The sequence below is a fragment of the Dama dama genome, chromosome 5 (assembly GCF_033118175.1).
Source record: "Dama dama isolate Ldn47 chromosome 5, ASM3311817v1, whole genome shotgun sequence".
NCBI lineage: Eukaryota > Metazoa > Chordata > Mammalia > Artiodactyla > Cervidae > Dama > Dama dama.
The window spans coordinates 93,822,535-93,848,171 of NC_083685.1; the positions used below are offsets into that span (position 1 = coordinate 93,822,535).

At 49.4% G+C, this 25,637-nt stretch overlaps 1 protein-coding gene across 11 annotated transcripts in view; it reads left to right on the top strand.

Moving 5' to 3' along the window:
- The window catches only part of RAP1GAP2 (RAP1 GTPase activating protein 2), a 214,499-nt gene that overhangs the window by 56,227 nt on the left and 132,635 nt on the right, over window positions 1-25,637 (top strand). For 7 of the 11 annotated variants that reach the window (XM_061143108.1, XM_061143109.1, XM_061143114.1 and 4 more), the window contains exon 1: window positions 14,207-14,344. The exons of 3 other annotated variants lie outside the window; for them this stretch is intronic. In XM_061143108.1, the coding sequence (XP_060999091.1) occupies window positions 14,238-14,344 (107 nt within the window). In that variant the 5' untranslated portion in view covers window positions 14,207-14,237. Of the gene's footprint in view, window positions 1-14,206; window positions 14,345-14,895; window positions 14,997-25,637 lie in introns of those variants that run through there. One more of the 11 variants, XM_061143117.1, reaches the window with a different exon arrangement.

Genomic DNA, 25,637 nt, shown 5'->3' on the forward strand with positions numbered 1-25,637 from the left:
CTGCTGAAAGCCTCTTCCGCCACCTCTTTTCTTTTATCACTCTGTAGCATTTCACTGTGTAGATTTACTTTTAGACATTGATGATTCTTTTAAGAAATTTAATTTTACATCACACAAGTAACATGAGAATACATTTTCTTTAAAAAAACAAAATCAGAACATCAATGATACAATTTCCAGGCAAGGGGAGAGATAAATTAGGAGTTTGGGATTAACATATACACACTATAACATATACTACACACATTAACACACTATTATATATAAAATAGGTAAACAAGGACTTACTGTATAGCACAGGGAACTATACTCAATATCTTATAAAAATATATATGTATATGTATAACCGAATCACAACTGCTGTACAGTTGAAACTAACAGAATGTTGTAAATTAACTATACTTCAATTAAAAAATATGTTACAAATAAGGATGCAATCTTCTGTGGCCACAATGCCAGTTGCTTCTTCTCCTCATAGTAGCCACTATTCAGAGTTTGATACATACTTTCTAAATATTTTTGCATGTGTCTTAAGTAACAGTTGTTGTCCATATATACATATTTAGTTCATTCCTTCCAAACATTGTATAGTATCTAGCTTTGAGTATATCACATGTGCTTAGCAGTCTCTGTTCTAAATGGTTGCTTCTGATATTATTTATTCTTTACAGAAAATGCCAGAACAGCCTGGCACTCACCTCTATACACACCTGTGAGTGTTTGTCTAGATTTGAGTAAATCTTACAGGTGACTTTGCTAGGTGATGGGGGTAGGTGACTTTTTACGTTAATAATACTGCTAAATTGTTATCCAGTTCTATTCCCACCACTAGTAGGCATGTGCATTTTGGGTGAAAGCTCCTCTTTGTTGTGGCTGCATTTTTCTGATTGCTCACCCCTGAGTTTCTCCAGCTGTGTTGCCTGTCATACCCTCTAGCCTTTCCCACACCATCCTCCCTAAGTCAGTGAATTGTTGCCCTCTGAGGTTCCTGCAGCCACCTGGAATCATTGTAGGATGGTCTTTTGTGAGAATATCTGCAGCTTCTCCTTTTTCAGGGGCTTCCCTGTAGCTCAGCTGGTAAAGAATCTGCCTGCCATGCAGGAGACCCTGGTTCGATTCTTGGGATCATGAACATCCCCTGGAGAAGGGAACAGCTACCCACTCAAGTATTCTGGCTTGGAGAATTCCATGGATTGTATAGTCCATGGGGTCACAAAGAGTTGGACATAACTGAGCTATTTTCACTTCACTTACTTCTCCTTTTTCAGAAGCCCGAGGCTCCAGAGAACTTTATTAACGAGAGGGGTGGCCGGCATGTTGTCTGTGAGACCGAAAGCGCTGACTTCCCTGGCCAGATTCAGAGGGGTTGGCCTTGGCTTTTCATTGGTCCATCCTTGTTATTGCATGGGTTCTGCTTTGAGGGTCCCTTGAGCAGAGCTTGGAGCCCAAATGCAGTTCCTCTGCCGATTGAACCCAGAGGCCAGTTCTCATTGGGCTGGTGTGGGGTGTTGTCTGTTGATCTCAGACCCCAAGATCATATTCTAAGGTCCCTGAGAGGCCTAGAACTGGGCAATTGAGTGGGAAGGGAGTGACTGTGGAGGAAACTTCTGTCACCTACACCCCCTTCCTTAGAGAGGAGCTTTGAGATAGAAAAGGCCATCTTATCAAGGTCTCTGTCTTTGGTTCTTAACCACTTCACGTACTATTCCATCCACCTAAAATGCTCATCCTGCATCTTGTGGGTGTGTGTGGAATTTTCAGCCCTCACTTTACAGCTGAGAACATAGACTAGGATAAAAGGAGGTTCGGGTCCTGAGCAGACAGCTCTGCGCAGCAGTTGGTTCTGCTGACTCAGGCCCGGTGCTCTTTGCACACCCATCTCTCGGGTCACAGAATGCGTGCACGTGTGTATAGGCATGCTCCCTGCACTCATACACATGTGTGTGCAAATTTAAGGACAAGTATTGGCAAGGGTGGTGTGGCTTTTTTTCAACATTTTTCTTTTTTAAAATATTTTATTTATTTATTTGGCTGTGCCTGGTCTAATATGGGATCTTCAATCTTTGTGATGGCATGAAGGATCTTTAGTTGTAGCATGTGGGATCTAGTTCCCTGATCAGGGATTGAACCCAGGCCTCCTGCATTGGAAGCATAGACCCTCAGCCACTGGACCACCAGGGAAGTCCCTTTTTTCAACTTTTTGTTTTGAAAATTATCAATCTATGCAAAAATGAGAAGGATTGTACATTGAGCAGCTGCATTCACCCAGATTCACCACTTAGTAATATTTGCACAGCTGTTCTTGCTTTCTCTGTAGAAAGCAAGAGAGTAGAACAGAAAGTAAGTGGCAGACATCATAATACTTCATATGTAAATTCTTCAGCAGGTGTCTCTCCCAAATAACATCATTTTCTGATGTAACCACAGTACTATGAGCACATGTAAGAAAATGGATGTTAATTTAACAGCATAACTTAATATACGGTCCATTTCCAAAGGTTCCCCAAGTTGAAATGTGCGTTGTATATTAGATTATGTTATTGACTTATTATTAACGGGCTTCCCTGGTGGCTCGACTATAAAGAGTCTGCCTGCAGTGCAGGATACCCGGGTTAGATCCCTGGGTCGGGAAGATCCCCTGGAGAAAGGAATGGCAACCCACTCCAGTATTCTTGCCTGGAGAATTCCATGGACAGAGGAGCCTGGTGGGTTACAGTCCATGGGGTCGCAAAAGAGTTGAACATGACCGAGTGACGAACATTTTCACTTTATTATTAATGGTCACTCTTTGTACTTGGTTATTGCATCTGTTTAGTCTTTTTAAATGTGGAACAACAGACCTAGCAAAGTTGTTTTGTAGAATATCTCACATTTTAATTTTTTTAAGTTTATTTTTAATTGGAGGACAATTGCTTTACAATGTTGTGTTGGTTTCTGCCATACAACAAAGGAAATCAGCTGTAATTATACATATATGCATGTACATGACATATATATATGTATGTATGTATGAGCCTCCCTCCCCCATCCCGGCCCTGTTCCACTTTTTTAGATTTGTCTGAATTTCTTTTTTTCCCAGTGTTTTCTTTGAATAAGCCTTGATTTTACTGAAGAAAGACAAAATGAGTGACCCACATGCTGACAGTGAGGAGGAAAGGAGAAATTCCTGTTTTATCTTCAGGTTCAGATTTAAGCCATCCTGCCTTCCCCTTGAGTAGGGTCAGGAGGATTATCCCCAAGCCTGTCATTCGTGGGCTGGGCTGGTGCAGCCAGGTCTGTTTGGTGTTCCCAGGGGCTCCTCCTGGAAAGACTTTCCTGTGTCCTGTTTTGGGGGATGCTCCCCTTGGATGAAGGACTTATGTGCTTTTTTTACTTGTCTAAAGCTATTATTTTGCTCCTTCATGGGTTTTCTCGCCCATTGGGTAGAGAGCTCGTATGTTAATTTTAACTAGTTTACTAGTGACAAAACTCTAACTCACACTAGTTTAAGAAGAGAGGAAAAAGAAAAAAAAAAGATTCCTGAAGGAATAACCGATCTAAGAGAATGGCTTCAGGAATCACTAGATCCAGGTGGGTCAGACAGCACCATCACTGTCCCTGTCTCTTGGCTCTGCTTTCCTTTCATCCACGTCACTTACAGGCAAGTTCTCTTCTTATAAGACAGCCACTGACTTTGGAAATCCTGAGGAGTAGTGAGCTGCTTCTTTCTATGGTGCCAACAAAAATTCAGGTTTTCACATGTTTGCACCAGCTCGGTTTATATGCCCATCCCTGAAGCAGTCACCTTGGCCTGATGAGTAGAGTACGTGTATTGGCCATGCCTGAACCACATACCCACTCCAGAACTTGGAAAGGGGCAGCCCCATCTGAACCAGAGAAGCCAGCATTGGTGTCAGGGCACTGCCCAAGGGAAAATCAGGGCCTGTCCACCAAAACAAGGGGCCTAGGTGCTAAGCAGGCAGAAAAGTAGGCCTCACTTTGTCTGCTGACAAGCTTGGTGAGCCTCTGATTGATTGCATCATTTCCTAATCCCCTTGAGTCTCCATCCTTTTCATTTCATTTTGGGTTTTGTGGGAGTCAGTAACCACGGAGACCACTTGTGTCTGGGTCTCAGCACTGCTTCTCAGGAGCTGTGTGATCCTGGACAGAGGAGTTAACCTCTCTGGGTCCCAGGTAACTCATCTAGCAAATGGGGATGATATTAATGTTCCTTCCGCACAGAGCTGTGAGCACCCAGTGGAATAAAAGCTGTGGATGTGCTTGCACCTGTCAAATGCTGCATTGTGGGGGGAGGTTTTATCACCTTCTGAGGTGACTCTTGTGCTTCAAGGGGAGCAAGTCCTGCCCTTGGAGCTGCTCCTCAGAGCCTTGGGATGGTGACCTTCACAGGGCCGTGGACCCTCGGGATGGGTGGGTGATTCCTACACCGGTGAGCATAGAAGGGGGGCATGGCCTTGTCCCACAAGGGAACTGTCTGAGCCCTTTGGTCATTCTTGATGAAGAATGGAAGATGGTGGAAGTAAATGGGCTGGAGGAGAGGGCTCTAAAAATCCGGCATTTCCTGCCAATCCTGGAAGAATGTTTCAAAGGTATTTTTAGAAGAATAAAGGAATGTAACTTGTACCCAAGGGTGGGTGGCTGGACCCCTATCTGCCACTCAAGTGTGGGCCCCAGAGTCGGACTGAGTCTGTCCAGGGTGGGCCCTAGAACAGTTCCTCCGCTTATCTATTAACATGAGGATACTAATACCCTCCTCTGTAGGGCTGTCTAACAGTTGAGGGGACTTTCAGGTGCCCCGAAGGAGACCTTGGAGTTGGACTCACTGCTTTGAGGTTTCTCCTCGCCAGACTCAAGAGCTGTGCCACCTGGAGTGGGGCTTCCAGTGTAGGAGTTGTTATTTAATGGCTCAGTCGTGTCTGACTCTTTGTGGCCCCTGTGGACTGTAGCCCGCTAGGTTCCTCAGTCCATGGGATTTCTCAGGCAAGAATACTGCAGTGGATTGACATTTCCTACTCCAGGGGATCTTCCTGACCCAGGGATTGAACCTGGGTCTCTTGCATTGGCAGGTGGGTTCTTTACCACTGCACCACCTGGGAACCCCCATCCTTTTATCCTTTTAGCCACATTACCTGAATTTTTGCACCTATGAGAAGGCAGAGAGCGGGTCTCCATCTCTGGGACAGCAATGCTCTGCCTTGCCCTCTGGTCCAGCTTGACTCCAGGAACATGGTCCTCCTGGTGGGAGATGCCTCCCTCACTTTTCTCTCCTCCTCCTCTCCTTCCTCACTTCCAACAATATTTATTGAGGGTTGGAGTGTATCAGATGGTATTCTGGGTGCAGAATACAGAGGAGGAGGTGATGACCTGTAAGATAGGTATGATGTCTGCCCTTATGGAGTTTACAGTCCACTGGGGCAAAGAGACCAAAAAACCAGCCAACAGACAAATCAGTAAAACCTTCTCAAAACCCCTCCTTAAATTAGAATAATTGCCACAAAGGAAACAGACCAAGGGCTAGGTGCAGAGTAACTAAGGGATGTTCTCCAGGTGCCTTGACCACTGGGGAGGGGACATTTGGGACAGATCAATAGCTGACAAGGTTAATTTCCACATTGGATCATTGGGGATTACACTGCCAGTTGCTTCTCCTACCCTAATTCCCACACATCCCACTGCCTCACAGACTGGATGGGTTGATTGTTTCTGCTCCAGGTTCCCCAAGAAGGGACCCTCATGAAGGTCACTGCCTGTCTTGCCTGGAAACGGCCTCACAGCATCCTTTTACATGTCCTTTGCATGACAGGTTTGATGGATGGTATTCACATATAGCTGGCTACTGAGCCCAGCCCCCTGTAACCTTGAACCTGCTTTCATGCATTAAGAAGAAGAAACTGAGGAAGAAACTTTGGTCCTTTAGTTATTAGCTGTGACCCATGCAGCCTCATGACTGAGTGAGAGGGGCAGGGCAGCGGGAGAAATGGATGGAAATTTGGAGCCTTGGGGAGAAAGGGAAATGGCTGGTGCAGTTTCTGCAGCTGCTTTGAGACTTGGAGGAGGGGTAAGATAGTGGGCATTAATTGGGGCGTTCCCTCAGGATGGAGGGAGTTGTTCACCAGAAGAGCTTAGTAGAGCAGGAGTGATCCAGGCTAGACAGCTGGAAGAACTTTCCTGATGGAAAGAGCAGAAAGGCCCCAGAAAGCAGAAAAATTCGCAAATTGCAGACTCAGAGCTGCTCACCGGGAGGCCCAAGGCTTAGCCTCCCCCCACCCCCCCCACCCCCCCCCCCCCCCCCCCGCCCCACTATGCGAAACTCTGGGAATCTGTGTCTATGTGGAAGATAAGCTTTGTGTCTGTCTTTAAGGCTAATGGGACTTAAAGTCACAGTGGGAAACAGCAGTTAACAAGTTAATGCATTAGCATCCAGAGGCCATTTTGAAGCAAACTCCAGTTGGGGTTAAGTAGAAAGCATTTGATTACCGCAGCCCATGGGGGGAGTTTCCCTCTAGAAAGGAGTATCTGACCCAGAGTTCTTCCGGGACCCGCAGAAGCAGGAGATGAGTTCAGACAACAGGAAAGAAAAATAGGATCTACAAGGAATCGGCTCAATGGGGCCACAACCTATGAATTTTCTGGTTGTCCAGGCTTGTGTGTGATCTGCAGTCTACACAGTGTGATCTTCATGTTCTGCTTGGTACACACACACACACACACACACACACACACACACACACACACACAGTTGGGCTGTATACCCTGCACGCCTACAAGCCTTGTATTTGCCCAGCCTTGAGATGGAAGGAGCCCAGAGTCAGAGAGACAGACATAGATAGTTTAATAGACAAGGGGGTCCTACATGTTTGGAGCAAGGTCCTGGAGTGACACCTCCCTGTGTGAGGCAGATGAGTGCAGGACAGGATGGCAGTAAGAGGGGGACTTGGTGTCTGGTTGGCTCATTAGTTACCAGGGAAACCAGCAGAGGAGCACGCCCATCACCCCCTTTGATAAGCTATTGTACAATCGTTAGCTGGGGCCAAGGATGTGTATATAGGCATTTACTGTTAGGAAGGTCGGTCATATGAGTGGGTGTAGGTGAAGCAGGGGCTGGTTGAGCAGGGAATGTATGGAGAGCTCAAGAACAGCCACCTTGGGCTGTTATTATGTTCAGGATGTGTAAGATCTGTGTTGTCTGTTAAGTGAATACTCACCTGCTTGCTGGTACCCACGACGCTTGCCCTCATATTTAACAAGCTCAGTTACAAGCCAACCTCATTTTACTGCACTTTGCTTTCTTGCGTTTCTTAGATATTGCATTTTATTTTTTAAAAAATTGAAGTTCGTGGCAACCTTGCATTGTCAGATGATAGTTAGCATTTTTTAGCAATAAAGTGATTTTTAATTAAAGTATGTGCACTTTTTTTTAGACACAATGCTATTGCACACTTAGACTACAGTATGGTGTAAAAAACTTTTATATGCACTGGAGAAAACAAAAAAATTGGTACAGATTGTTTTCTTGTGATAGTTGCTTTATTGCACTGGTCTGGAACTGAACCTGCCGTATCTTCCAGGTACACCTGTATTTAGGGCTTCCCTAAAAGAATTCGCCTGCCAAGCAGGAGATGCTGGTTCGATCCCCGGGTCGGGAAGATCCTCTGGAGAAGGAAATGGCAACCCACTCCAATATTCTTGCCTGGGAAATCCCATGGACAGAGCAGCCTGGTGGGCCATAGTCCATGAAGTCACAAAAGAGTTGGACACAGTTGAGTAACTAAACAACAACACCTGTATTTGGTTTCCCAGGGAGCAGTCACTATGAGCCATGACTCAAAATAGCACAGTGAGAAAGGCCACTTGAAGAGTACCTGTGAAGTGCTTTAGCGTGCCTTCTCCTTTAACTGATGATAACATCCATCTGTTAACTTATTAAAACTAACATGTAGTTATATTTATAAATAGAAGAAAATGCATAGACAATAATAAAGTCATCATAATTCTAGAGGTAAATGCTATTAACCTGAACATGTAGTTCATGTAGTAATAAAAGCTGATCATTTAATTATAAATAGAAGAAAATGTAAAGACAACAATAACAATCATCATAATTCTAGAGATAAACACTATTAACCTTTTCCCCCTACTAAGAACTCGTTCTTTTTTTCTTTTTTTTGGATCATGCCTTGTGGCTTGTGGGATCTTAATTCCCCTGCCAGGGATAGAACATGGCCCTCGGCAGTGAGGGCATGGAGTCCAAACCACTGGAGCACCAGGAAGGTCCATGGACTGTCTATTTTGAATAAAACCACCATGAACATTTTCATACAAGTCTTTATGTGGACCACACATGCTCACTGAATCCTTGGAAGAACCCTAGGAGCAACACACTGTTATTCCCATTTTACAGATGATCAAACTGAGGCTCAGAGAGGTTAAATTTCTAGCCCACAACCACAAAGACAGTAAAAGCTGAAATCAGGATTTGAGCTCCGGTTTGTCTAACTGCAGGATCTTTTAGTTTTTATTCCCTCACTGTGGTATCTTTCCATCACAGCTGATTGAAGTCATTAAGTCTAGAAACAAATGGGTCCTCATCTCAATGACCTGTTGTTCATAACAGTTTTAGCTCAAGTACAGTGGGTGATATTGATAATGATGGCTCTGAGTCACCCAGAAAAGATTCTGTTCAACCTGTATTTGAAGTGGGCAAAAATATGTAAGACGTCTTACAGAAATTTCTAGCCAAGGTCACTACAGTAAAAGCAAGCAAGCAAACAAAGAAAAGTTTTGCTCCTCAAAGCTCTGTTGTCTGGAATTCTCACTTAGGTGTTATAAGTCCTCTCCCGAGGAAGCCAGGCACAGAAGGCATTACTGACTATACAGAACAGTATATAAATAATGCATGTATAAGAAACCACTGTGTTCTTTGTAGAGCCAAACAGAATAGGTTTTTGGAGAGTCTGCTGGTTCTTGCTTTGCAAGTTGTTGCTAAGCAATGTTGCTAATATTATGGAAAGACAGCTTTCCTCACTTTTCCACTCAGCCCAGAAAGCCTAGCGTTGGAAGTGGCTCCAGTGGTAGCAATAGTTGGCAGGATTAGCTAATCAGTGAGGTGGGGACTGACCGGGGACCCTGGGTGTGAGAAGACTGTGCTGCAGGCCACCCACCCTCGGCCTCATCTGCTCCCAGTTCTCTGGAATGACCCCGGGCAGCCTCCAAGCAAAGTCTACGTCTTTCTGTTCATCAGGAATTTCACACATGGAAGAATCCTTTTGAATGTTTCTACTGTGGGAAAAATTATAGTCATGCTATAGACATGCTTAGATTCATCCATTCAAAATTCCATAAATAGGGGCATCCCTGGTGGTCCAGTGGTTGAGAGTCCCGCCTTCCAGTGCAGGGGACACGGTTGGATCCCTGGCCAGGGAGCTAAGATCTCACCTGCCACAGGGCAACTACTGAACCCCGGCCACAACAACGGAGCGACTAAGACCTAACACAACCAAGAAATAAACAAGCTGGGTTCCAGGATCACTCTTAAAAAAATTCCCTAAATAAACCAAAAAGAAATATTTTAAATACCTTCAGGAACCCAAGAAAAAGATGAAAAACTCCTTTCTTCTTCCGCCTACCGCCCCACCCCCCTTTTGTAATTCCCGAACAGGAAATCAGCAAAGTTCTGATGGACGTCCTCCATGGCCGGCTCTGGATACCAAATGATGTGTGGCCCAAGGGGTGGATGCCTGCCGCTGAGTGGGATCTGTGGGTTTCCTCGGGCTTGGTTTCCTTTGCCTGGAGCTCGGAAATGCCACACAAGTCACTGAGATCCGTTTCCAGAATCTGAGCCAGCTTCTCGGCAGATCCTCTGTTCGGTAGGATGTGTGTGGCTCCGGGGAGGTAGGCTGAGCTGCGGTTCCCAAACTTGGCTCCTGTGCCCAGCCTGGGCATGGCCTGTTGGTGTCACCGAAGGACCCTGTTGTGGGATGGACCCCTTTGGGGGGCTGGTTGTGAGTTCTGAGAGACGGGAGGTTAGGAACTGGGAGGAGAGTCAACGTGTTGGCGAAGATCTCTCTTGCATCCCTCTCTCTCTTTTCAAAATAGAAACTGCTTCCCCACCTCAAATGACCTTCCCAATCTTTCCTTCCCTCCCCTTTTCCTCTCCCCTTCCTCTCCGCCCCTCCTCTTCTGCTCATTTGGTGATGTCCCAGAGACGCAATAGTAACGTGGCCCAGCAGGGGGCGCTGACGTACCTGCCACGAATGAATGTCGGTCTGGTTCTTTGCAAGCCCAGGTGTGAGTGCTCTGCAGAAAGGAGACATGGGGGTAGGGTTGGGGGGCTTCTGAGTGATTTCTCTGAGCTGGAGCTGGTGTGTGTGTGTGAGTGTACCCTCAAAGGCATAAGAGCGTGAGGGGTGCTGACCCGTCCTGAGTCGATCTAATATTGTATGGTTTTAACTCTTGAATTGCTCCAAAGTTGGTGTGATGGCCGGGCACGCTGTCCCCTGCAGACGGGGACAAGCAAGACATCTAAAAATAGCTGGTTTTCGTAAAAGGCCCCACCCCGTGTGGCTCCGCAGCCCCGGTTGCCCCACATCTACCCACGATCCTAGCCAAGAAGGGCTGCGATCCTTTTGGAGAGTAGTGGAGGTGGGGTGGGGCGCGGAGGGAGCGCTTGCTTTGGGCTCTCTCAGACCTGGGCGCTGGCAGAGGGGCTGAGTCCCCGTTTCGCACGGATGTGTCTCCTGGAGCGGCTTCCCGGGCACAGAAGGCTCTTTTCTTCAGGACCAAGCATGCGTGTCTGTCTGCCTCACCCCACTGGCCCCTTAGGAACGGGGCTGTGCAGCTGTCTGCCCTCTGTTCATGATTAACTCCCCCATCCCCTCCTCATCTCCAGCTCACACCCAGGGCCCCCCCGCAGTCTTTGGGTTTCCCTGGATTGGGGGCAGAGACCCAGACTGGCAGCTGCCTGGCACTTTGTTCTCAGGGACTGTGGACTGGAAGGAGGGGAGGGCTGGAACAGACCTTGGAGGTCCTGCGAGCTGGGACACCTCTACCGATAAACTGCTGCTAAATGGGATCCAGGAGGAGACCCCTTCTCTGACCACTTCTGTCCTCACTGACCTCATTCCCTGTAGTCTGGAAGCATCCAGCCTCCTCGGTCCACCCTGAAGTGCCCCATGGATGTGGCCCTAGAGGGCCTTTGAGTCACCCATCTGAAAAATTGTTCCCTTTTGATTCTCTTTCAAACTTTGTGATTTCTTCAAGGACAGTGTCTTCATTTCGCACAAGTGTGTAGTTAACATCTAATGCTTGTCTTTTAACGAAGGTGCTTCAGGTGCCAATCCTTCACCAGGTAACGTATTGAGCTAGGATTTAATAAATTTGTATTTGTTTTTATGGGATGAATGACAAGCGATAATAGATTTTCACTTTTAGGGTGGTAGTAATGTTTTCTCTTAAAATTAGTTAAGAAATGAGTGGACTTAAAGCAAAATAATAAGTAAATAACTGAGTAGTATGGTATTAAGACAAAAATTGTGAAGGCCTGAATTTGGGGGGACAGCGGCTGGGTCACAGTGGATAAACCAGCCCGGAATGGATGGTTTTGTGGTTTCATGTGTATTAGCCCTGTTTGTTTTAGCAAGGATTGTCTTGACTTTCTCTTACCCTAATTTCTTGCACAAAACTGGATGCATCCTAATTGTTTCATAATTACTGGTGGAATGGGCCCATCTAGCAAATGGCCATTATCTTCTCTGCTATTGATGGATTTGGTGTTTCCAAATGCTTTGGTGTTTCCTGTGTGGGGTGTGGGCAAAAGGTAGGACTCTCCATCCCCAGGAAACGTCTACATCTTAGGGCACTAGGAATCAGATGAGGTCTTTTGAGGACAACCTTGTATTTTCAGCCACACTGGGGCTGGAAACATTGAGGGTGTAGATGAGTTGAGAGGGCCTGGAACCCCAGAATGGCATGAATAAAGTTACCTCTCGGTGGAAAGATTTTTCACTTTCATCCCAGTGTCCTGTTTCCCACTGATGCACTTGACCTAAAATACCTCCCAGGCAGTGGGGCGCAGGTGGGAGCCATTCATATTCACCCACCTGGGAGGGGGTCAGGTTTTGCACTGAGATGTACTCTACCCCTGTGTGTGGATAAAATACACCCCATGCTGGCCTAGACCTACAGCCAGTGCCCCCAGCACTCTCCTGGCTGTGGAGAGGTTCTGTGAATGGCAAAGGCTGGAGAAGCCCTGGGCTCTGGTGCTGGGGCTCTGCTCTCTTGCCCACTGAGGACGCACTCATTTCCCCATCCTTCTTCCAGACTGATTCTCAGGTCACTTGTGTAGTCCTTGCAGCCTGCCTAGCTGCAATCCCAGGGGTGGGGACTGGGGCACTGTTTTCTGGCTATAAATAGATGGCCATGGCTATATCTGTGATCTCCCACCCCCCAGCCAGGCTCAGGGGGGCTGAGGCCATTGCTAATGGATGCTTCATAAATAACCCAGGCACAATTTGGCATCCCTCTGGTGCTCCATGCCCTACCCCTATTCCAATGCCAGCAAGAAGCAGTGCCTACCGGAGAGGTGGGGTTGAGGCCACAGGCCCTTGAACCATTCACCACCCCCCGTCCCCTCTCCAGCAAGGTCCCTTTCCTGTCTGGCTTTTCTCTGCTTGCTTGAACAGCAGATTGTATTTAAAAACAAAAAACAAAAAACAAAAAAAAAAACCAAGGCAAATTGCCTGTGGGACCTCTTTGGCCCCAACAGGGCTGTTTCCCAAGATAGACTAATAGGCTTGTTTTAATTCCCTCCAGCCCTCTGCCCATTTCCTTCCCTGGGGGTGGTGGGGGTGGTGGTGGAAGGAAAAGCCAAGCCAGTAGTTAGGCAGGGGGTGGGGGGAGTTGGGGTGCTGAGAGGGGGTGAGGCTTCCTGGGAGCAAATGGAAGTGAATGAGTGGGGCTTAGGAGCACCCTGCGCCCCGCAGTAGGGACCCAGCCAGAGCCCTTTTCCCACGGCCTGGCATGACCTTCTCTTTGCGTTCTGAAGGGAAGATGAAGCATGGACGCGGTGTGGGAAGAAGGCAGGCAGGGTGCTTGCGGCTGGTGCTGGGGCCCCGGCTGCTGGTGGAATAGGGTCCCCCCTCCCTCAACTTGCATCTCCCTGGCAACCTGGGACAGCGAGGTGCGGGTGTAGCAGCCGGGAAATCCATCATGGACACTATGTTGTGTCAAACTCCCAGGGCCGGGAGAACAAATGTTAACCGGGGGACTGAGCCCAACCAACCCACATAGACGCTGACTCTAGTAGATCCCTCCAGCCCCAGCACGCCGAGCCCTTCCCAGATTTGGGGAAAGGTGAAGGTTAGCATCCAGTCGAGTCAAAGCGCCAGGGAGCCCCGGCCCGGGAGGGCGGGCGCCGCGCGCTGGGCGCGGGATGCGCTTCTAACCGCCCGGCCTCCTGGCTCGGGTGGGGGAGGCCCGCGGCGGTGCCCGCGCGCGGAGGCAGTTTCGCTTGGACTGAGGACGCGCGGTTTCCTCTCGGTGCATGTTTTTTCTCCCTCTGTTTTAAAGACAGTGACAGCATCGGAGAAGTATCCCGGCGGGCCGGGCTGGGAGAGCGCGTCAGCCGCCTTTGCCTGGGGAGGGAGCCCGGGGCCGGGCCAGCGGGGGCGGGCGACGCGGAGCGCAGAGGAGGGGATCGAGGAGAGGCGAGGGAGCCCCGGGGCCCGGCCGCCCGGCAGGACGGGAAGGGGCCAGGGTGCGGGGCAGAGGGCGAACGCCGGCGCCGAGCCCCGCGAGTGCTGAGCGCGAGCCGGTCGCCGTCCCTCCGGGGCGGCCGGGGCGCCCTTACCGCCCGCACCCGAGGCGCCCCGGGCCGGGGCCGGAGAGGCGGGGCCGGGGCGGCGTCCGGGGCGCGGGCGGCGAGTCGGAGCCGGAGTCCCGGAGCCGCCCGTCCGGGCCGCGCCCCGAGCGAGCCTTGGAAATGCCCGCGCTGGGGGAGCGGGCACCGGCCGCCCGGCGGGCCCCGAGGAGACACTGAAGGTCGCCGGGAAGTGAGCGCCCGGTCACCTGACCCCCGGGGTGCACCTAGGCGGGGCGGGGCCCATGCGAGGCGAGCGGCCGGGGACCCGGGCGCGGGAGCAGGGGCCGGGAGCGGGCGTCGCGGAGCGCGCGGAGCCGGGCCGGCGGGGGCGCGCGGCGGGCGGGCGAGGGCGCGGCCGGGCACCGCCGGCGGCCTCGCCATGTCCCAGCCGGCGGGCAGGATGCATTGCCGAAAGGCTGGGATCCGCGCCGCCGTGGTGCTCATCGGACTCCTGCACAAATCCCGAAAGCAGAGTAAAGAGAAAAGGTAACGCCTGGCGGCGCCACCTCCCTCTTCCCGCCGCTTTCGGGCTCAATCCCCGTTTTCTTTGGGGTGGACTTTTGCAAGAGAGCATTTGGCTCCGAGCTGGATGGGAGAAAGCCTCCACTCCGGGCGCTGTCGGGCGAGCGAGTTCGGAGCTTATCCCCGGACACTGGCTGTTATGGGGAAAAGCCCAGGCTGGGCATTGGCTGAATCGGGAGTGGGGGGGACGGTGGGTGAGGGCGGCCGGGAGGACCCTCGGACTCCATCCCCGACAGAGGGGCACCAAGTCCTTCATCCCCACTTCTCGAATTTGCCAAGCGCGGCGTCCTTCCCCAAAGCCTGCAGCGCGGGTACCATTGATTCGACCCGGGCGACCGTCCCTGGCTCAGGCCCCGACTCGAGTGGCCCAGTGCGCTGGAGATGCCATTTGCTTCACTGCAACTTGGCTGAGCCCGCGAGGTGCTGGCCGGGTTGGGATCTGCTAGCTTCGCTCACGATGACGGCAGGCCAGGAGCAAGTTTGGAGGTTGTCTATCACCTCCACCCCCGCCTCCGTGTCTCTCTGTCTTTGGGTTTCTCTGTCTTTCACCATTCTTGGGTTTACTCTCCTGTTTGCTCCTGGATGTTGAAAATCGTTCTCCCAGGCTGTTTCAGAGGTAGGCTGGAGGATCTATGGGGGTGAGAGATGTGGGGTTTGGGATGGGCAAAGGAGCTTTGGAGGCAGCTTCCTGGACTCCAGCCCCTTGTACCCCAGGGAACTGGCCACACAGGCTGGCAGAGCCTCTGTGCTCTATAGGGTGCATGATCCCAAAGTCTGCCAGCAACTGGGGGTCATTAGAGTTGACTGTCCACAGAGATGTGGGGGTTTGGGCAAGCTCTGGTGGCTCTGCTGAACTCTAATCTCCAGAGACGGTCAGAGTTAGTGCTGCGTTCTGCGTTGGTCAAGGGCTCAGACAAGGACAATGGAGCCAGAGATACCTGGGTGGTGACTGGCGGCCCCTGGGCTCACCCAGAAGCTGGGTGTGCCTGGGGGAGGCGGTGGGCAGTGAACTGAAGCACTTGGAGAAACCGGCATGGGTTGTCCCCTATGGTCGGTTGTCTTCAGTCCCTCTCCTCCCCCTTCCTATAATGTAATTTGATGTTTCCCACAGCCAGGGATGAATCTCCAGTGAAGTAACTGAAGGTGGTTAAGCATGAAATAGCATTGAGTCACCTAGTGAGAAAGTTCTTCCCTTTTCAGTTCTCTGCTAATCCTTGTGATTTCTTTAAGGGGCAAGTTTCAGGTTGGTGCTAGTCTGACTTTAACACCTTTTAAACACTTGTTAATCTCCCACTTATAACAAAGAGAGTGCAGACCTCTGGCTCAGGGCCTTTAAGTGGGGGAACAGTGCCTGCCTGCAACGTAGGTTGTTTTTGTAGGGTTTATTTTTAGGATTCTCTCCTGGTTACGGCCAGTGGTACTGATGTTCTGTCTTGCAGTGGTGATATGAAGCATCACTTCAAATTAGTCGAATCAAGTCACAAGAATGAATCTATTTAGTAGAACTAGTACAGATGGTGTAGAACATGGCACAAATTCTGCAGGTGATCTAGGAATGAATGATGCTCAGGACGCACTTGTCTAGCAGAAAAAGCTGCCAGCCGGACTAGGAAGCTCAGGGCTCCAGGTCTGGGAGAACCCGTAGACTTTGATTCTTATCCATTCCCTGCCCTTCTGCATTTTATACGTACAGGGAGATGAGCAAGCCAACCCTCTACAGTCAGAAAGATACGGGGTGGCTGTTCCAAGACAACCTGGACCTGTTTTGAGGGATGAGAAGGGAGGCATACTCCGTGGAAGGGCAGCTAGTTCAGAATAGCTCCTGTCTCTGAGTGTTGAATGTGGAAGTGTGGCGGAGGTCCTGCACAGAGGACTAGAAGCTCTAGTCCCCCCTCCTCTCTTGACTGTGACATGATAGAGTTCATCTCTCTGAGCCTCAGTTTCTGCATCCCCACAAAAGGCATGCAAGGCTCAGGGACGTGATATGGGTCACGGTGCATCTGAAAGGTAGGAAGTACTGCGTGAGGATGGAGGGATTTGAGCAGATCACTCCCGTTCTCCTCTCTCTGTGCCCGTGTCCTGGAAACCACAGTAAGATGGCAGGTGGTGACAGCCCCACCAGTGGTCCAGACCAGCCGAGCGTGGACTGAGAAGGCAGCCAGGCGGGTGTGGGCCTGAGCAGAGAGAGTCTGGGGTTGGGGGGCTGCAGTGAGGCACAGGGCAGGACTTGGACAGGGAACAGGAAGGGGTTGGCCCAGGTGAGGAGGCCCCAGGCTCCTGGTACTTATGTTTCCTCCTGGATGCTCTGTGCTCTGCCCTGCAATGCAGGCAGACAGTGGTGACCCTCTCAGCCTCTGCCTTCGTCCTGCTCTTCTGTTGCTCCTGCCGTGCTGATGGCTCTGGCCATGGATTTAACCTACCGAGGAGAGAGAGGGCTTGCTTTCATGCTTGTGCTGGACGACCTTTACTTCCCTTGCTGTTTGTTATCTGGAGTTTCTTTGTCTCTGAGTGTCTGAAATCAGTGCACGCGATTGACCCTTGCTCTGCAGGCGCTGGCCATGGGGGCCCTGGAGCAGGCTGCAGCTGCCAGCCTCTCTTATGCACTTCCTAAGCTTCATGCTGAGTGTGAAATGTGTGAGTTCCTTCTTCCTCCCCCTCTCATCACAGGGTCAGGTCAGATTCAGGTCCCCTTGTCATCCATCCCAGAAGGCTTGATTCACCCATCGATCTTCCCAGCACCTCTAATTGACAGCCCTATGCAGATAACACTCCTGGCTGTTGGCCACGAGGGATGTAAGGTACTGTGTGTCTTGTAGTAATGGCCCAGTGGTCCTTCATCTTCCTGCCCTCCCCAGGCCACTTGGAAATATTATTTGGGAGGGGGAGGGAGGTATGCCAGGGAGAGTGGTTACAACATCGGTAATCCATACGGGCGCAGAAGAAGGAGACTCCCAGGCACTCTTGGTAGGTCCTGAGAACTGTACTGGAAGCTGCAGCCTCAGTTTGCCTCCTGGAGAAATGGGAGTGGGGCTCACCAGCCTTGATCTGATGGCTCTGTGGGAGTTTTGGGACAACCTGGAGGTCCTGCTTCTTTCCCACCATCTTCCGAGGAATTCTAGCACCTGTGATCCTATGGAAACAATGTGGTATTTGAGAGGGGATTGAATTTGAGTGTGGTTCCAAGGAGGCACCTGAACAAAGCCTTCCTTAGTGATGGCAGTTCGGAAACCCCTGTGATGGAGAGCACCTTTCTTTTCTTTCTTTCTTTGGCTGCTCTGGATCTTAGTTTCGGCATTCAAGATCTTTTAGTTGCTTCATGTGGGATCTCGTTCCCTGACTGGGGATCAAACCCGGACCCCTTGCATTGGAAGCACAGAGTCTTAGCCACCGGACCACCAGGGAAGTCCCTGGAGAGCTGCTTTAGAGCGCTCTGATTTTCGGAGCATACAGATGTGGCAGAGCAGGGTGAGACCCAGAGCACGGCTTCAGTAATCACAGAAGTGGGTGATGAGGGGGGTGGTGCCCTCTGAAGGGTGATAGCTTATGGTGAACAGTGTCAGTTTCGTGATCTCCGAAGAAGAAGATGCAGCTTTGGGACCAGGGACCAGGCTCCATCGCTCAAGAGCTTTTGTGTAGCAGTATTAAAGTATGAAAAGGGGCAGAGAAAGCTTCTGACATAGACATCAGAAGGGGGATGGAGAGTGTCCCCCTTGCTAGTCCTAGCAAGGCTTTATATACTTTTATCAGACCCACTCCCACAACATACATCTTAAATTAATAAGATTAGAACTAACAATAGAAAGGTCTTACCAGACCCACTCCCACAGTATACAAGTTTTAAGATAACAAGATTAGTCAGAAGGTTCTTGTTAAGGAGAAACATATCCTTGAGCAAGATACATTATTATATTAAGACAAAACAATGTAGAAAAAAATATTTGTCCTTTTCTCCTCCTTGAGAGCCTCAGACTCCTTTCTCCTCCTCCTCCTTGGGGACCCCGGACTTCTTATCAACCTGCCTAGGAATTGACTCAGGGGCAACGGGCATCTTTGGCAGTTGGTTTGAAACAGGGGAGCATAATAAAAATATTTACCTTCTGAAACGTTGGGTAAAGTCCATGTGGCGGCAGGTGTGATGTTCTGAACTGGAGAGAGGTCAGTTAGCATAAATGAAAAAAAAATCCGCATCTTACGGGAGTAGTTATTTTGGGACAACTCTCACCATGGGGTTTACGAGGAGGAAAATATAAATTCACTCATCATTCAGCAAGTCACTCATGGCATGCTCTATGGGGCAGAACAGTGAATCTAATGAATCTGATCCCTCCATGGTGGGACATAATGTATAGAGGGTTAACCCTGTGTAGGTTATTAGAAAAAGCTTATCCTTGGCTTAAAAAAAACCCAGCTTTTTATTGTGGAACTTCTCAAGCATGCACAAAACTGGAGAGAATGGTCCAATACAATACCCAGTTTCAGCTTTTATTAACTCATGGCCAATCTTGTTTCATTTATTTACTAATTCACTCCCCCGCAAGATTATTTTGAAGTAAATCCCAGACTTTATATCATTCTTAAATATTTTATGCATCTTAAAGATAAGAGTTCTTCTGAAAAACTAGCAATGATCATACCCCCTAAATTAACAATAATTTCTTAATATCACATTCAGTCAGTGTTCAGATTTCCCTAATTGCCTCTGAAAAGTTTTATTTTTTATTTAGATTTTTATGGTTCATTTACTGTCTCATATTCCCCCAGTCAAAGATGATTATTTCTTTTTTTTGCCTCATAAAATTTTTTCTAAAGTGTTTTGTGGTTAAGATTCACAAAATCCAGTGTGATTAGTGATATGTCTCATTATAAGTTTTCTCCTACAACTCTTTTTTTTTCCTTTCCTCCTTATAATTTCTTTATTGAAGAAACTGGGTTGCTTGCCTTGGGGACTTTCCCACAATCAAGATTTTGTGGATGGAGTCTCTGGGTGTCATTTAACATGTTCTCCTGTCCCCTATGTAAGTGTGAGTGGCATTTAGTTTTAGAGGCTACAGTAGATTTGGGTATGATTTTTCTTTTTTTTTGGTGAGACTATGCTAGTGGAAGTTGGGCTTCCCTGGTGGCTCAGATGGTAAAAAATATGCTTGCAGTGCAGGAGACCTGGGTTTGATCCCTGGGTCGGGAAGATGCCCTGGAGAAGGAAATGGCAACCCACTCCAGTATTCTTGCCTGGAGAATCCCATATTCAGAGGAGCCTGGAGGGCTACAGTCCATGGGGTCGTAGAGAGTCAGACATGACTGAGTGAGCATGCATATACAGTACTGGAGGTTGTCCAGTTGTCTGCTTCTGTGATATTAGCAGTCACTGATTGCTTTGTCCTTAGGGTTTGAAGGCTGGTGTCATGGATGATACCTGGGTTCTCACATGGGAGAGCTGGTGACAGCCCTTCGAGCTGTGTGGAGTCTGAGCCTGAGGAGTGTCCAGGAGTCCTGGCGTTGGAGCCCCAGAGTCCCGGGGCTGGAAAGGGCATGAGGCAGGAGCTGGTCTGCTCCCAGGCCCCGGAACAGATGGCCGCTTGTTCTCGTCTTAGGAGGTGGCTTGGTCCTGCCCTCTGCGGAAGGGCCTGGTGCTCACCCTTTCTTGTCTCACGCTTGAGCCAGTTGCTGTCGTTGCTTTAAAGAACAAACCTCTCCCTTTAACCAGCTTCCCATTTTTAACCTCATTGCAAGTATGAGGAGTTAAAGAACAGAATTTGAGGCGTAAATGAGTGTATTAGATTCCTTTTGAACCATTATTTTAATCTCCCAATTGGTTTCCTCACTTCTTGTCCCCCTTACCTATTCTCCTGATGGTGGCCACAGTGGAGTTTTAAAAATTCAAATGTAAAACAATACAAAAAAATTCAAATACAATCAAGTCTGTCTACTGCAAGAAGCTCTCCATAGGCTTTCCATTATACTTTATTTTTAAAATTTTATTTTATTTTTTTTAAATGGCTTTATTTATTTTTGGAGCTGCGCAGCATGTGGGATCTTTATTTCTTGATCAGGGATCAAACCTGCACCCCCTGTGTTAGAAGCATGGAGCCTTAACCACTGGACCACAGGGAAGTGCCTCCATTACACTTGAAATGAAATCTAAAATTTGAAGCTGGGTCCACATCCGCTCCCTGGTTCTATGAACTCGCCTCTGACCTTGTTCCCCCTCCCTCACTGTGATCACTGTGCTTCAGTTGCAACGGCCTTCTCTGTTTCTAGAACATGCCAAGCTCGCTTCTACCCCAGGCCCTTTACACATGCTATTTACAGTGACTTCACTGACTATGCTTCCTCATCACCGGGCTCTCAACTCAGATATCATCTCCTCCAAAAGGACTCCTCTGACCATCCAACCTAAGCAACTCATTCCAGCCGTTACAACTTCACCCTGATTTATTTCCTCCATGGCACTTACCGTTAACTGATATCATCTAGTATGGGTAATAAACAATTTATTGACTATCTCCTCCCCTAGAAGGTGAGTTGTCTGAGAGCAAGGACTTTGCCTTTTTCACATGATTGCTGAGAACAGGAGCGCTTGGTAAATATTTACTGAATGAATGAGTGGGTGCTCATGAGACTCACTGACCCCTCAGGTGAAATGTGTTCACTGCTTCTTACCTTGAAGTCCTCTTAATAAGGCAGTGCTCTGTGAGATGGGTTTCAAGATGTCCCTTTTCTTTCTCCTTTTTTTTTTTTTTTGCCACACCATATGGAATGCAGAACTTCCCTGAACGAGGATTGAACCTGCACCCTCTGCAGTGGAAGCATGGAGTCTTAACCACTGGGCTACCAGGGAGCTCCTTTCTTGTCTGAGATTTCCCCCCTTGCCTCTTGTACCTTTCCTTCCACAAGAGATTTTGGGGAGAAATGAACCTGATCACTTGCATGTGTGTATTTCCCATGTTATTCCTCTGACTCTTCCCTGCCTCTCTGAGTCCAGCTGATCCTGAAGCTGCGACTGGGACGCCAGGGCTGTCCTGACTCTGGGTTCCTAGATTTCGGGTCCTGGAGCTGCTACCTGATAGGCAGAAGTGGGGTCCCTTCATTCATGCCAAAGAGGGGCCAGTGGGCATCTGAATTAGCAATCAGTCGCCATTAGCAAATACATTTTTTTTTCGAAATGTAGCTTTATCTCTTGGGAGCCCGTGTAGCGCACAGATGGCTGGTTACCAGGATGTTGCCAAATAGAGGGCTTGCCAGGCTCGCTTGGTTAAACCAGCAAGAATCACTTCTGTGCGCTCGGGGGCTGCTGAAGAGCTCAGGAAGTTTCTCCGTCATTTTAAGCAGATGAGGGCCCCCCCGCCCCCCAGCCTGGTCCCCACCCCGCCCCACACCCGCCCGACAAATGGGGTTTATTTGCCTCCGGAATCCATAAAAAGTAAAGGAGGTAGGCAAGATGATTTCAGGTGGACGAGTATTTTTTGTTTTAATAGCTATTTAAAAAAAAAAAAGAATTCTGGCAAGTGATGCTGGTTTTCTATGGGTGATACTTACATAACATTTTAAAAAAGTAAATTTGTTTAAGTAAAAAGTTGCGAGTCAATTTAAAGAGAAGTGTTAAGAGAAGTAATAGGTGGTACGTGGTTTTGGGGACGATGGGGAAGGTGGTGCTGACATGCTTGTGGCTTAGGGAGTGCTGTTGGCCGGAAGGGCGCCTGTTTCTCGTATGTTAGAATGGACGCTACAGCACTCGGGTCGTTGAGGACTGGATGGTTGTCACAAGCCAGCCCCTTGTGAGGCTTACTGTTTGCGAGGCTCTGTGCTGAGGGCTCGTATGTGCGTCTATCAATTCTACCAGTTATTATCTTTGTCTTCTTGCTGAGGGACAGAGGCTCAGAGGTTGAGGATCATGCTGGGGACAGAATCAGAGGTGGAGGAATGGGGATTTTAACCTGCTTCTACTACAGTCCAAAGGCTGTGATCTTAGCTATTATATTATCTGGAACCCAGGATAAGCACTTAGGCAGTGCCTAGCTTCTGAGAAGTGCTTATTCCGTGCTACTGCAATTATTATGAATGTACTGAGGTGTAAATCCATGTAGTGAGTGTACAAGTCTTAAAGGTATCGCTCAGTGAATTGCCACATATGTATCTGCCTGTGTAGACACCACCTGGGTCAGATGTAGCACTTTCCAGCACCCCAGCAGACTCCCTCAGGCCCCTCCACAGTCCAGTTGTAATTACTATGGAGTTGGCCCATTGCCTTGCGTCCGGGTGGTACCTGGGGTCGCCTTGGCCATGATAAAGGGAACTCATGTCATGAGTTGGAATTTCTGAGTAGGGAGCCCCAGTTCGACCATGGTGGATGGTGCCAGACTCTGCACTGGTTTCTAGGGACAAATGAGCCTGGTTTCACCTTCCCTTCTCCTTCCAGATGTGTTCACTGGGGACCTGGAGCCCGTACTGTGTTTATTCCCTGCCCTTGGAGCAAGGCTGGGTTGAAAAATTGTCACTTGCTTTTAAGCTTATCAGTTATGAACACTCTGTTTCATGAAGGCTGGAGCCCTGGCCAAGTGCTTCCCGGAGCCCTTTGTGGGTGGGCTGACCCCGCGGGGCCACTTCTCTGAAGGGGGGTGGCGGGGTGGGAGGTGGTTGTTGGTCAGAGCTGCCCCCTCCCCATCCTTCCCTTCCTTACCACTTTTCTGTTTCTTCTTCGTAAAGATCTTTACCAACCACACTGAATGTGTGTGGTACAATCAGGGCGCTCTGCTAATACTTGTCATAAATGCTTGCTCTCAAAGCACAGACTTGTGGTTACCAGGGGGAAGGATGGAGGTAAGGGATTGTTAGGGAGTTTGGGATGGACATGTACACACTGCTATATTTTAAATGGATAACCAACAAGGACTTACTGTATAGCACGTGGAACTTTGCTCAATATTATGTGGATGGAGGGGACTTTGGGGGAGAATGTGCTGGGGTGCCTAGTCGTGTCCAACTCTTTGTGACCCCATGGGCTGTAGCCCACCAGGCCCCTCTGTCCATAGGATTTTCCTAGCAAGAATACTGGAGTGGGCTGTCATTTCCTCCTCCAGGGGAATCTTCCCAACCCAGGGATTGAACCCATATCTCGAATCTCCTACATTGCAGGCTGATTCTTTACTGCTGAGCCACTGGGGAGTGGATGCATGTATATGTATGGCTGAGTCCCTTCACTGTCCACCTGAAAATTTCACAACATTGTTCATCAGCTTTACCCTGATACAAAATTAAATGTTTAAAAAATAATAATAACAAAATCCGCCCCCCCCCCCCGCCCCCCACCGCCGAAAATAAGTGCTTACTCTCAGGGCTCAAAAATAGCCCCCGAGCAAGGTGCGGCTCTCACTGGGTTTACAGGACAGACCCTGGGAAGGGTGGAGGACCCCCCTCCCCTCATTTTTCACTGTCATGCGCTTTGTAACCAGACTGTCCTGTCTGCAGAGATTGGGGACAGCTGGCACCTGGGGGTTTAGGGTCGGAGGCAGAAGTCAGAAACTGGGCCCTGCAGACTCCTTAGGTCTTCGAGAAGCCTCCAGTTATGAACTCTGTTGGAGGCCCTGCGGATGCAGCAGGGAACAGCGCAAAGCCTGGCCTGTTCTCCAGGGACTTGTTAGACCCACATATGTTTTTCACTTTTAAGTCAGTATTTTTGAATTGGAAGGTTCCGTGTTACTAATGTGTATTTCAGCCTTCTGTGGAGAAATCAGAAGCTCTGGCAATGTTGGCCGGGTCTGCTTTCCCGCCTGGCATTTCCACTGCCAGCTGCCGGCTGCATGTGGGGCTGGTGCCGTCCCGCTCACCCCAGCACCCATACCTGACTGCCCCTGGGTCACCTGCCCCCGCTGTGAGGGGGTGGATACAGAGTGTGGGCCGCAGGAGGCTCAGGGCTGGGGAGCTCTCTGTGTAATTAATGACACATGCAGGCTGGGGGTTGGGCCTTAGCCAGGCATGCCCTTGGGTCTCCTTGGTTTGGGGCAAGTCCATTGTGACTGGAAATGAGGGGTCCTGGCAGTGTGGCTGGGTGCCCTGCAGGAGCTGGGCTGGAGAATGGCCACTGTTCATTTGTCTGTAGATGTTCCTCCTGTCTTACCTCCCTAGTTACCCCCCAAACAAAATAACAGAAATGATGGGAGGCTGGGTTCCATAGAACACAGACTCAGAAATTCCCACGAGCAGGGGCAGGGATGAGAACTAGTACTGAGCTCCACCCTGGGCATGGCTCCACCATGGTGCTGGCACTGGAAGCTCGCTAGTTTCATTCTCTGCAACACTGCTCATCGTGATTTCCGTTTTTCACAGAGGAGAGAGCGGAGGTTCAGGAGTGACACATCCAGGGTCACTCAGCTTGTATAGGAGAGCTGAGATTCAAACCCCAGCCTGATGCCAAATTCTAGGCTTTTGTCCTTTCGCCTATTACATGGTGACCCTGGCCAAGTTCCTTGACCTCCCTGCCCTTGACTTTCCCCTTCTATGAAGCGGCCTGTACCGTATCTCGGGTGTATGAGACACCTACCAAGTGTATGAAAAGGCTTCAGATTATAGTGAACCATGACATTTTAGCACATTTTTGTTATTTTGTAAGGAAGGGACTGGATAGGTCTCTTGGGCAGCTGGGCTTCTTTTGAACCCCAGGCCATAGCTGATGGGTGGGGGGAGGGTGCGGTCCATGGAGCCATAGGTCGGGGAGGGTTCTCTCCTGTCAGGCGTCAGATAAGCTGAAAGGTCTCTTGGCTGTTGTCCTCACTAATTAGAATAGAAATTCCCTCTCCTTTATGAGAATGGGAAGGTCTGGGCCGGAGCCTGGGTTCCGCGTGCCATCTGTATTTTAATAGAACATTTATTTTAATAAGATACTTAATCCAAGGTGCAAAGGCAGGAAGAGTGTGTAAATCAAGGGGTAACCGTAGCAGGCTGTCTGAAAACACTATCTGCAAATATGCCAGAAAGGGCTTTTGAGTGCGACTTCAACCAAGGCCAGCTGCCGATAGCTGGCAAGGTCCCCCAAGGGCACAGCCCTGCGGAGCAGGACACAGGCTGAGGACAAGTGATGGGAGCAGGGCCACCTGGCTTCCACGTCGCAGGTCCTCCGACCTTCCCCTACTGCTGGAAGGCGCTGCCACCCCCCTCTGCAGCATTTGCCCTCTCTGTCTCCTCCATAAATGCAAATGCAGGTGGCAGTCCTGCTTCTAAATGAGTTGGGTTCCAGACGTTCACTTGCGCTGCTTCAGGTCACGGC